This window comes from Gymnoscopelus microlampas (assembly GCF_963454915.1).
Source record: "Gymnoscopelus microlampas genome assembly, chromosome: 14".
Classification (NCBI taxonomy): domain Eukaryota; kingdom Metazoa; phylum Chordata; class Actinopteri; order Myctophiformes; family Myctophidae; genus Gymnoscopelus; species Gymnoscopelus microlampas.
This window is the reverse complement of record NC_139951.1, coordinates 37,918,542-37,930,744: the sequence shown is the minus strand read 5'-3', so window position 1 is coordinate 37,930,744 and position 12,203 is coordinate 37,918,542. Positions and strand designations below refer to the sequence as shown.

Sequence of the window (12,203 nt, the reverse complement as noted above, 5' to 3'; positions counted from 1 at the left end):
GTCAACTCTTTTCATTTCAAGAACCCCCAGTGATGATACGCATTATTATATATATAGGCCACAGTCCCATTTGATAAAAGGTTTATCCCTGGGACCCCGATCTACACTTTAAACTCTTCAGTGTTAGTTTTACGTATAAATGGATCGAAGTTGACCGGTTCCTATAACTATCAATAATTTAGCTGGGGACCCCACATTGAGGACCACTGAGTTAAAGGACCAAAGTTGTAATTTTGTGAGCTTGTAGATCGGCTTGTAGATCGGCTAATTTCAAATGGCCGAAATGTGGGTTTAAGTGGTTACTGTATGTTTTGTAATAATAATCAAAATCTACAAAGTAACTGGTAACTAAAGTTTGCAAAAAAATGTAGTAGAGTAAAAGTACAACATGTGCCCCTGAGTAGAAGTAAAAGTACTGCAAATTGGAAATACTCCAGTAAAGTAAGAATTCCTCAAAAGTGTATTTAAGTACAGTACTTGAGTAAATGTACTTAGTTACTTTACACCACTGGTAGCAACATATGTTTGTTCAGAAAACTGGCGGAACGCCGTGGTGTCACGCGAAGCGCCCAGTGCACCCCTGAGCACCACCTCAGGTGTGTGTTTATGACAAGGAGCACCCACAGCATCGGCGCCTATGACCTCAGGTGTGTGTTGTACCTTGTGATATTAACTATATGTACACTTCTCTGGGGCATGACGGGATCTGTTTACTGTATGGGTTGTACGTATACTTGTCTAAAAAGCCTGTAGCACTTTCCCTAGCCTTGACGACCTTGCAGGATTATGCAAAGGCTAAAATGTAATTTAGATAGCATGTTAGGTAGAGAGATGCCATGTTTTCATAATACCATAGTATAGCATTATTTTAGGAGTCCTGTTGTGACTGTTGTATTGAGGGAAACATTTTGTTGACATGATGGTATGTTGTATGTACGGAATAGAAAAGCACTGGACTGGATGTAGAACTTTTGTGTGACTGTTGATATATTGAATAATGATTTTCGGTGATTACTTTGCCAATGTGAAAAGGAATAATGCTTTAACTGTTGAATTCATATGGATTGCTCCTGTGACATACAGTACTGTACAGTAGAAGTGAGTGTTGTAGTGACTACTACTGTAGGCCTACAGTGTGTGGTATATGTTTGTATTTTTTGTTTTTTGAAAAGTTAATACGTGTAACTGAAGTTATATATCAGATTTAGTTTTCTGTCTCTAAGCCAAATGAAGTGTAGTATACCTGTGAGATGTGAGTGGGATTGAAATAATATTTATAAGACTATGGTATCCCCGCTGCGTGGGGAAGAAGGTGTTAGGACGTGTGTGGAGCCCCGAGGGGAGACAGTGGCCAATGATAACGTAGGAAAAAAAGGTCAATTTGACCAAAAGTCCATCTGTGTGGTAGGTGGACTTTATGCCGTCACACAAGTGTCATGGTCTTCATCAGGGAGTGATCGGGTTCAGTTCTTGCGCTTTATATAATAATCTGCATATTAGCTTTTTATCCTCTCCTCCACATTTTGTGAGTTTTTCTTTTTACAACCCAGTAAACAGATCATCTCATGCCCCCTGGTCAGCCGGGGCGCCTGATGGAGGGGAAGGGAACTGGTTGGAATAACGTGTTCCTTCCACGCGCTACGTCCAACCAGGGAAACTCCCCCCTGTCAGGTGACAAGAAGGTCAGTTGGCTCTCATGCATTGAAGGAGGCATGAGCTCGGCCCTGGCCTCCCTAGGCTGGTGGGGGGAGTGTAGTGCCCAGGATCACTTAGCAAATTGGCACCGGGTGAAAAAAGGGTTACAAAATCGGGGATAAAAAAAAGTTTAAAAAACAAAAAACAGATCATCTCATGCCCCAGAGAAGTGTGCATAGCTAAATATCCCAAGGCACAACACACACACATGATGTCGTAGATACCGATCCCGCGGGTGCTCCTCGTCATAAACACACACCTGCCAAAGTTTGCAGGATTGGTTCGTTTTGAACAAAATGCCTCAAATCCTGAACGCAGCATGCGATTTCCATTACATTTTCCGCATAGATTCCCACTTTGCCAAGGAAGAAATGCCCTCTTTTTCACATTGGCCTGTTATAGCGCTACCAGGAGGCCATAATAACCTACCTGACCTGGCGGAGACTTGAGCTCCGAGGAGCACTTTTTCTAGTTTGATTTTGTGTTATGATTTTATTTGTATTTCATTTTGTAGGTCTATAACACTCTTATCATTTCCAAATTGAAATAAAATTTAAAGGGGATATTTCTAATTGTTATATGTCTCATCTGTATGTCTTTTGTTATAAATAAAACAAATCATTATTGAAAAAAAATACAATGAAAGTGATTGTGAAGAACACAATTATTGAGTAACTGAGTTATTGAAAAATTACATTGACTTTGATATTTCAATGACAAGATGCTCCTTAATGGTCAAAACAATTTCAGAAAGGAATTATAAATGTCAGAATTAGTTGAATTAGTCTTATTGCACCTGTTTTTAGTCCTAACAATGGGCAAGTTAATGGCCAAGGACCTTTCAAGGTCAACATCACCCAAAGTGGTCATAACAATATCAGAAATGAATTCCCCACCCCACAATTAGTCAAAATGGAGGTATTGCATGTGTATATACACTCAGAAACAAAGAAGTTGGATTTTCATCATAGCCGATGGCAGCCATATTTGATTTGGCCATTGCGCCATTCGTGGCACTATGGTGGACAAGCACCTCTGTGATTTCTCGTGTCTAGGTACCCATTGTTCAAGTGAGAAATTATCCTACCACCAAATTGCGAACGGGTCTGTAGCCAGGTACAGGACTACTGTGCAGATAATGTGGGGAGATAATGGCAATAAAATGAATATCCTAAAAAAGTATTAAAGCTACTCATTTGAAAAGGCTATCATGTTTCAAAGTACTTATATGGACCCTACAAACAAAATGGTGCCAAAGAGATTTTGCCACCTTTCGTGTCCCTGACTTCTGGTCTGGCCCATGGACTAATAGTCAAAGATTCTAGGCACTGGCCCCATTGGCCCGCTCTATAATCCATCCATGATGTGAAGTGTGTTTCCCATGTTTCTTATCGTTTATTTCATAGGCTATAGGCTAGTTAAATCAATGAATGTCAACTCTTTTCATTTCAAGAACCCCCAGTGATGATACGCATTATTATATATATAGGCCACAGTCCCATTTGATAAAAGGTTTATCCCTGGGACCCCGATCTACACTTTAAACTCTTCAGTGTTAGTTTTACGTATAAATGGATCGAAGTTGACCGGTTCCTATAACTATCGATAATTTAGCTGGGGACCCCACATTGAGGACCACTGAGTTAAAGGACCAAAGTTGTAATTTCACCGCAAATCGTTTATTCAATGCTTGTATTAGTTAGCTTTAATAATTAATTCAGATGAACTGTTTGTGAATAAATCCTGTACATGAATTACTGTACATGAAAATATTCTCCTGTTGAAGGAAAGAAAATACAAATTGTTCTGTTCCGTCTGACTTTTGCAATAATTTACAAATCACATATTGTTAGTTTCCCAGGCAGTATTTACATTGTAATAAATAAATGAAATCTAGTTGTTGATTTATGGAATTCACTCTATGAAGATATACAACTGTCCAACTTTATTTAATCAAATTATTACAATTTGCATAAAGATATTGCCTCGTAAAGTGTTTGTAAATTATTTCATTATTTGACTTATGCAGTATACTGTATAGCATATTGGTTCTCAAAGTGGGGTCCGGGGACCCCCAGGGGTCCTTGGGGGGGTTCCAGGGGGTCCCCAGCAAAATGTGTTAATATAGCATCACAATAATTTTAACCACTTTAACCTTTTATACTTTGGCCATTCAAAAATACCAGATATACAAGCTCATGTAGCGCAGCACTGAATGCCTCACTATGAGCTTGTAGATCTGCTATTTTTGAAAATTCGTGAAATTTTGTGAAAACCTTTGAATATATAACTTTTTTTATTCAAATCTTTGCTTCTGGGGGTGCCTGCAGACAAAATATTTGAGATGGGAGTCCACGGCCAAATACATATCATTTTGGGGGTCCTTCACATGAAAAAGTTTGAGAACCACTGCTGTATAGGCCCATCAATCATCTCTGCTGGTCAGTCAGTACATGTGATGTGCACACAGTTGTGAGAAGTAGCCGGCCAGCATCAGGCGCTCAGCTCCAGTCTCCAGCTGATGCCAAGTGCAATCATAGTAAAATAGCCTAATAATAATAACGATGACTAACTGTCTGATGTCCTTTATATGACCCGTCAAGGTAGCAAAGCAATCATGTTATTGTATGCTAAAATGATTTAAGAAGAAAGCTGAGTTTACATGCATACGTTGATTCTTATATAGATTCCTGAGAAGGATGAGTTCTCAACAGCTTTCTTTTGTGTCACAGACTGTGACGTTGTTTAATTGCGCAATTCCCCTTCCAAAGCAGTTTGATATATGCTATGCTACTCAATACTGTAGCAATACTTTGTTACAAGTAAAAGTCTGGCAATAAAAATGTACTTGAGTAAAAGTACAAAAGTATTAGGCTAATTGGCATCACAATACTCACTGTATGTATACCAAAAGTAAAAGTAGCTATTATGCGAAGCATTGTGAGCTTGGGTATTTTCAAATAGCCAAAGCTTAAATAGTGGTTCATATATGTTTTGTAATAATAATTAAATCTCACATCACATTTGTTTTGCCTCCGAAGTAAAAGTAGGCTATTGGAAATCAAATACTCAAGTAAAGTAAAAGTGGCCTATACCTCAACATTGTACTTAAGTAGCCTACAGTACTTCCACCACTAACTTTGACTTTCACATACTTCGCTGTCCCGGCCCTTCGACGGCTGTCTGTCCAGGATAGGCATTGTTGTTGTGGACCAGGTGCACTGAGTGGATAGTAACGTGGAGAAAACCCTCTATAGTTGATTGAAGTTCAGCCTGTTCAACAAGATATGTTGAAGCCTTTGAAATAGAATACAAACAATAATCATTATAGAACTATAGGCTATTGGAATAGGTAAATCCATGTCATAGCCTACAATACAGATAGACATGCCGTGCAATTACATTTAATAAATGCATGACTGGTTTGCATCATCATGGCATTGTTGCGCACCACGCTCATCGCGCACAATTTGGAGGGCTGAACAGCATGAGGAATGTTAAAGGAGTAGTTCACCCAAAAAAGATAACTTATTTTCTATCAATTACACACCCCATGAAACCTTGAATTCGTGGAGTTTTTTTGTTTTTGTCGCATTCGTAAGCCAATAATTTGATGAGTTTCCGGCTACTGAGTCTATACCGACCGGGTCATCAAATTATTGGCTCAGGAATGCGACAAAAACAAAACAAAATCTCCATGAATTCAAGGCGTCATGGGGTGTGTAAATTGATAGTAAATAAGTAAGTAAGTTTTGGGTGAACTACTCCTTTAATTAATTGCTTACCTGAACAGTGGCGGTCTGTCTTTACAGCTCAAGAGGTCAAAGAAGGGATGTTAAAAAGATCACATCTTGTCCCATGCAGGTCCACGCTGCGATGTCCCACCGTAGACCGTAACTCCTCTTATGAGCAAAGGAATGCATATGATCATCCACGCCGGAACATACTGTAAGCCTCGGCTTTAAACGAGCACTTTGGAGAAGAGATGCTGAAGGTGTTTGTCTCCTCCATCCCAGCCCCTTGAGGCAACAAACTCCTCCCATCGCCATCCAATTCGTGGAACATATTATTTGACAGCTTGTTTTATTTCCCTGCCCACCTTTGACAGACCAAAAGGACAGATTTAATCTGGTTGGTGTTTCTGGTGGCAACACTGTCTAACCGACTGGAAGTTTAGTTTAGAGCCATTCTTTCTGGAATGAATCAGACGATCAGTGAAGACGACTAGATTAAATAACGACTTTATTTTCTCAAGAACTCTGTCGGTGCAATTAGGCCAGTGGTTCCCAAACCTTTTAGCTCAAGACCTTAAAGTCTCCCCGGGACCCAAAATAGCAGATCTACAACCTCACAACACATCCATGAGTCTTGTTTTTCGCTTGTAGATCTGCTCTTTTCACTAGTTCTTAGAAGTATGTTTTCCCCTCTAATTCCCCTCTCTTTCATGGAATTCTTTTGAAAAACACTTTTGAATTTCAAATTGGGATATTTTGGGGTTTTTTTTTTAAATCTTTTGAAATAGTAATAATTAAAAGCAAAATGTAGGAAACAAAAAATAAATGGGTATTCACTTGCCACCCATAACATTGATCCGCGACCCACATACTGGTCACGACCCACAGTTTGGGAAACAGTGACTATACTGCTGAATTCGTGCCTTTTACGCACACAATGGAGGGCCAGGGCGCACGCGAGTAAAGCTGTTTATAATGAGGCAGACAGCACAGACACACTGTGGCCTATATATACACTGTCTAATACACTTATATACTGTCTAATACACTTATATACTGTATAATACACTTATATACTGTATAATACACTTATATGCTGTCTAATAAACGTTTCAATTGGGAGATCTTAATCGAGAGATCTCAATAAAGTTATAGGCTTGGCTTGTCCGTCTTCTTCAAACTGCCACTCATCTTCTACATGTTTTTAGCCACATTATGTCTGAAACTCCCTCTCACCTCCATGTAGGCCTATGCATGTTCATCCATGTGTGTGTGTGTGTGTGTGTGTGTGTGTGTGTGTGTGTGTGTGTGTGTGTGTGTGTGTGTGTGTGTGTGTGTGTGTGTGTGTGTGTGTGTGTGTGTGTGTGTGTGTGTGTGTGTGTGTGTGTGTGTGTGTGTGCTGCGTGCATGCGTGCGTGGTGCGTGTGTGCGTGCACGCATGTTGTGGTTTCTCCGCAGCAGTCTCATCAAAATAGAGTACTTGTCTATTCTCTAAATCTGTAGGTTATATGTGTGTGTATATCGTGGTTACTAATACAGTGGGTTACTAATACAATGGATTATTATAATTTTTTTTTTTTTTACCGTGTTCACAAACTCTCAGATGTATAAAACCTGCTGATAATAGCCTATTTATTACAATGCTGGCACTTTAGCCTGTACATATTTCAACAATTGTATACGCCAAAGGGTAAAGACAAATCCACACCCTTTTTCATTGCATATGGTAATTGTATTTGTAATTAATTTGTACAATTGAACTTGTAATTGAGAAGGAAAACCACCATCATCACACGGATCAAAACAGAGGTTTATTAAAACAATTGTTCATGGATAGAGTGACTTCATTACGTTTTACAACAAAATCTTTGAACTGACAAAAGCACCCACGCACGCACACATGTATACACGCACACACAATATGCAGAGATTCACGAGTACTTTAATGATTTACAATGTAAATATCCACATATGTACAAAACTCATTTGATATATGATACATTTCATTTCAAAACGACACAAATAAAATAACCAGGCCAATCTGTTACAAGATTTAAAAAAAAATGAGGTAATATAAAACAAAAATAAAATCAAGATCAAGCCGTTAATATAAGTAAAATAAAATCGTAGACTATACAAATATAGGCTTTTGTGGAAACTGTGCTGTTGATCATAGTTGGTCCCGTATTTATATTTTCAATATAATCTTGTAAGTACATTTACCTATTTATAACTTCTTACAATACTCTGATACACACAATGATAAACCTCTCACAACGTTCATGACAAACGTTACATATAGACTAATAACACAATGAAATTACAATCAATCAAACAAACAAACAAAAAAACTTTGGGAAGGGGCCACACAATCATGATTTGGCGATTGGGTGTTTAATATTGCACATACTTACATGTTGAAAACGACTAAACCCTTTTCTACTATTTAACCCATTAAAACCAGGAATAAAGCAATCTGTGTCATTTTAGATTTTGTGCGTTGGCTATTCAAAAATAGCAGATGTACAAGCTCACAGCGCGTCACTTCGTGCCGCGCTGCGAGCTTGTACATCTGCTATTTTTGAACTTTTTTTTTGGAAAAATCTTGAAAGTGTGAGGTCGAACTACTAGGTTTGGAACGCATTTGTAATTTAGAATCGGCCTCAGGTCTTTAGTGGGTTAAAACGGAATGTGTTGTGGATTGGAATTAATCAATAATGTCAGAGAGGTCAAGTGACCTCTGGCCCGGACGATTCCTCCGACAGGGACAGTTGTGCTCTGAAGGCTTCGACCCGGCCGTTCTCGTCGACCGGCAGGCAGTTCCCCGCGGAGCTGTAGCCCTTCTTCTTACCTCTCCTCTCCTCCATCCTGATGGTGTCGTACAGCCCCTGTGGAGCCTCGTCCAACAGGTTGTCCCTCTCCGAGTAGGACGGCTTCATTTGGCACACGTTGCGCAGCAGCAGCAGGGCCGGAGCGTAAAGCACGTTGACCAGACCCATGCCCAGGTTGAGCTGCACGAAGCCCATGTTGTGCACGATCTGGCCGGCCACGATGGGACCCGCGGCGTACGCCAGGGAGTAGGAGATGTCGGCGATGGCGTACACGCTGCCGTACACGGAGACGTGGCGCACGTCCACCAGGAAGGCGAGCGTCGGCAGCAGGGCGGTGTCGACGAGCGCGATGCCGAAGCAGATGCCGCACAGCGGCGCGATGAGCTGGCCGAACGTCTTGCAGGCGGGCACCGTGCAGGAGCTGGCCCCTATGATGACCATGCCCAGGGCCCCGTAGAACCACTGCAGCTCCGGGTGCTTCGCCGCCAGTTTGACGGTTATGTACACGCCTAGGACGTGCGGGAAGAAGGCCGGGAGCCAGGTGAGCCCCATCTCCCACTTGGTGGAGTGCATGTTTTTCTCCATGTAGTTGGCAATGGTGGGCTCCAGAAAGGCCAGGGGGATGTTGCACACCGTCAGAGCCCCGGCCACCACGGCGATGTACGGGTCGACCATTAGTCTGTATATCGGGGTTCCCACCGGCATGTTCTCTCTAGTCCTGTTGGAGAACGGCTTGATCACGGTCAGCAGCAGAATGCCGTCGGCCAGGCATATCAGGGCGAGCACGATGAACGGCACCCGCTTGCCCGCGAACTCGTACAGGATGCCCCCGAAGGGGGGTGCCACCAGGCTGCCGAAGGAGATGAACGCCAGTGCTATGCCCAGCGCCGTGCTTCTCTCCGACTCCTCCGTGTATTTGTCGGCTATCATCGCGATGCCAGAGGTGTCGGCGAAAGCCGACCCCAGACCCTGTAAACTTCGGGCGACGAAAAGCGTCGCGTAGTTCTCCGCGAAAGCGAATATGCAGGTGGACACGAACATGACGGTAAGTCCTATTAAAAGTGGAATGTCATATCCAACTCGGTCTATAAAAGTTCCCGACAGGGGATTCACCAAAAGCTGTAAGATAGCCTTTGACGCGAAAAGTACTCCTATTTGGACGTCTAAATTGTCCTTGTTGCTTTTAGCTTGGTTTGTGCTGTTGATTGAAGAATTAGAATGCAGGACTAAGTGGACGTGCTCTGCCTGCTCGCTCTCCAGATCGGCGAGATAATCTGGAATAATTGGCACGATTACCATGTAGAGCATATTGTCAAGGAGAAGAGCCACGCAAACGATCACTAAGATAATGCGTCTTTGCTGGTGAGGATCCTTCATCTTGGTGCCAAACTGTTTAGTTCTTTCTCCCATCTCGGACAGTTTCACGGCGGCTGACTTGGCCAGCCCGGAGGATCCCCCTTCAGAATTCATCATGTGCTTTTTTTTTTTTTGGTAAACGTTTGGGATGCAAAACTGCAATTGTGCTGTCCCGTCTAACAACTGTTCTTTCAGAACCACAGATTGCAATGCATTGTCTTCTATGTGATGGTTCTCCTCCCGTGTCTTCACCTCGTCAGAGCGCAAGAACAGCCGCTGGTGGAACTTTTCCTCCGTTTGAGGGGCTGCTTCATCGGTGGATTCTCTCAGGCTCAACTTGTCGTCGCTTCGTTCATTCCCTGTTGTTGTTTCATGGTCTGGAGATAATTAAGTGACGTGGTGAAATGGTAGACTTTCATGCAGCAGACCGTGGCTTTCTTTTGGCTGCTAATCCTGGGCTGAAAAGTTTGTTTTGAGCGATTTTGCGAGCGGCTCGGTGCACTCAGGACACCCCGGGTCTGTGGTTCCAGTGCTCATATCTCCTGTCACCTGCGGGACGCGTTGCTTTCAGCTCTGAGACCGCGGGTGGCTTCGTTGCCATTGGAGCGCATTAACTCGCAGGTTTCGTGGTGTATTTTGTGGTCCTTTTTTTTTCTTTTTCCACCGAGGGACTGTGTCTTGTGACGCACCACCAGCTTGCCCCCAAGTGGATCCTTTGCCAGTTGTGTCCCTTATGCTAATTTTCCAAACATGGCAACCCCTTTAACCAATAAGAGCGTGTGAGCATCACCACAATATCTTCTTCTTCACGCCCTCCTATACCAGCGTTCACCGACTGACTCGTGACTTTTAAAAAGGCAAACTTATTATGCTTTGCGCTTGCTTATATCGTGCGTATACAAGTATCTTGGTGGTCTAGTGCATTGGTTCTAAAACTTTAAGATTTCAAGGACCCCCCCTTAACTCTGACAGTATACAAATGGAACCAAATGGACCCGTTAGGATTCATTTGGTTCCATTGGTATACTGTCAGAGTTACAGACTTGTAGTCAGCTTAGAACCCCCTAAAAGAACCCTGAGAGTCCCTGGACCCCACTTTGAGAACCACTGGTCTAGTGATTATGATCCGGTGGACATTTTAGGGGTAGCAGACTAGCAGTGTCTAGATATAGTGGCAGGCTTCGTGTCGAGGTGTCCCTAAAAAGACCCCGTGCGCAATATAGAATCACTACAGAATCACTACAAATACCACTTATTTAAACCTACCCCCTTTATTTAAATGTTTAGAAATTGTGAACCTTGTAAACCTGTGATGTGACAATAAACCTGATTCTGAAGCTGTTGACTTTTTATTGCCTATCATTTGTACTTAGTTTATTTTCACAATCCCACACAACGTTTGGAAAAAAATATACAATCATGTGGATCTCGTGTCGCGATCTTCATAACGTCATAGCTCCAGTGTGGATCTTGACTTAATGGTACCAGGCTGTGACATCAGTCATTCTACCAGTTGTCTATGACGTGTGAGGTTTCCAGAGCTCACTTCTGTGGCCTATACTGGCAGCGGTTCAAGGCTTGCTCAGTCCGGACAGAAAGAGAGAGAGACCGACCGACAGACAGACAGACAGACAGACAGACAGACAGACAGACAGACAGACAGACAGACAGACAGACAGACAGACAGACAGACAGACAGACGCACGCACGCATGCACCCACGCACACACACGCACACTCACGCAACTGAGTTTGAATTCACATTCAGCACCACGCAGCGGTGGACAGCTCCCGCTGAGAGACTCGAGGCTCATTTACACTCCGTAGTACGACGGTGTCGCTTACCTAAAAAAAAGAACAGATCTACAAGGTAACAATGCATTGTTAGCTTGTAGATCTGTTCCTTTTTCCTTTTATCACCCTCAGGCAATAGATAATGAATTAAGCACATTCCACACGTTTCTATCTCAGCAATGAAACGAAAAGGTGGTAAAAAGAAAAGAAAAACACAAGCAGTTGCATATCAGAAAACTTGTGTATGCTGTTCAATGCTATCAACTTTTACAGCTAATGTGCAACGTCTCCAAAGTTTGGAGTGGCCCACTACTGTATGCTTGCAGTTTGCAGTGGTGGAAAAAGTATAGAGTAGCTATCAATACTGGAATGTAGAAATACTCTGTTACAAGTAAAAGTCCAGTAATCATTATTTACTTGAGTAAAAGTACAAAAGTATTGGCATCAAAATATACTTAAAGTACCAAAAGTAAAAGTACTGAATGTCCCGTTTCACAAGGTATCATATAAAATGTAATAAAATATTTTGAAAATAGCTGATTTTGCGACGCGTTGTGAGCTTGTAGATCGGCTCTATTCAAATAGCCAAAGTTTAAATAGGGCTGAAGTGGTTTGGAGTCCAAACGCAGAACTGACAGCTCGAGAGGCCCCTTTTATTTATAACACAAGGTTGTGGCGCCATCTTGTGTTGAAACCCTGCAAATACACCCTGTCACCGTTGAGATCTCTCCGGGGCTTGATGGTGTCTGTGGGTCGTCAAACTGCCAGTGGTGTAAAGTAACTAAATACATTTA

General features: G+C 42.3%; 2 protein-coding genes across 2 annotated transcripts in view; both read right to left on the bottom strand.

Moving 5' to 3' along the window:
* Window positions 1–4,895, bottom strand: part of chatb (choline O-acetyltransferase b) — a gene marked incomplete at both ends in the record, with an annotated part of 26,206 nt that extends 21,311 nt beyond the window's left edge. Inside the window, one exon of the mRNA XM_084078832.1 lies at window positions 4,851–4,895. Within this exon, the coding sequence (XP_083934958.1) occupies window positions 4,851–4,895 (45 nt within the window). The remainder of the gene's footprint in view (window positions 1–4,850) is intronic.
* A 3,263-nt stretch (window positions 4,896–8,158) lies between these two features.
* On the bottom strand, window positions 8,159–9,733 carry slc18a3b (solute carrier family 18 member 3b; the record flags this gene model as incomplete). The annotated part of the gene is made up of 1 exon (XM_084078776.1): window positions 8,159–9,733. The coding sequence occupies one exon, from the start codon at window positions 9,731–9,733 to the stop codon at window positions 8,159–8,161; it is 1,575 nt and encodes a 524-aa protein (XP_083934902.1).
* Between the last annotated feature and the right edge of the window lie 2,470 nt (window positions 9,734–12,203).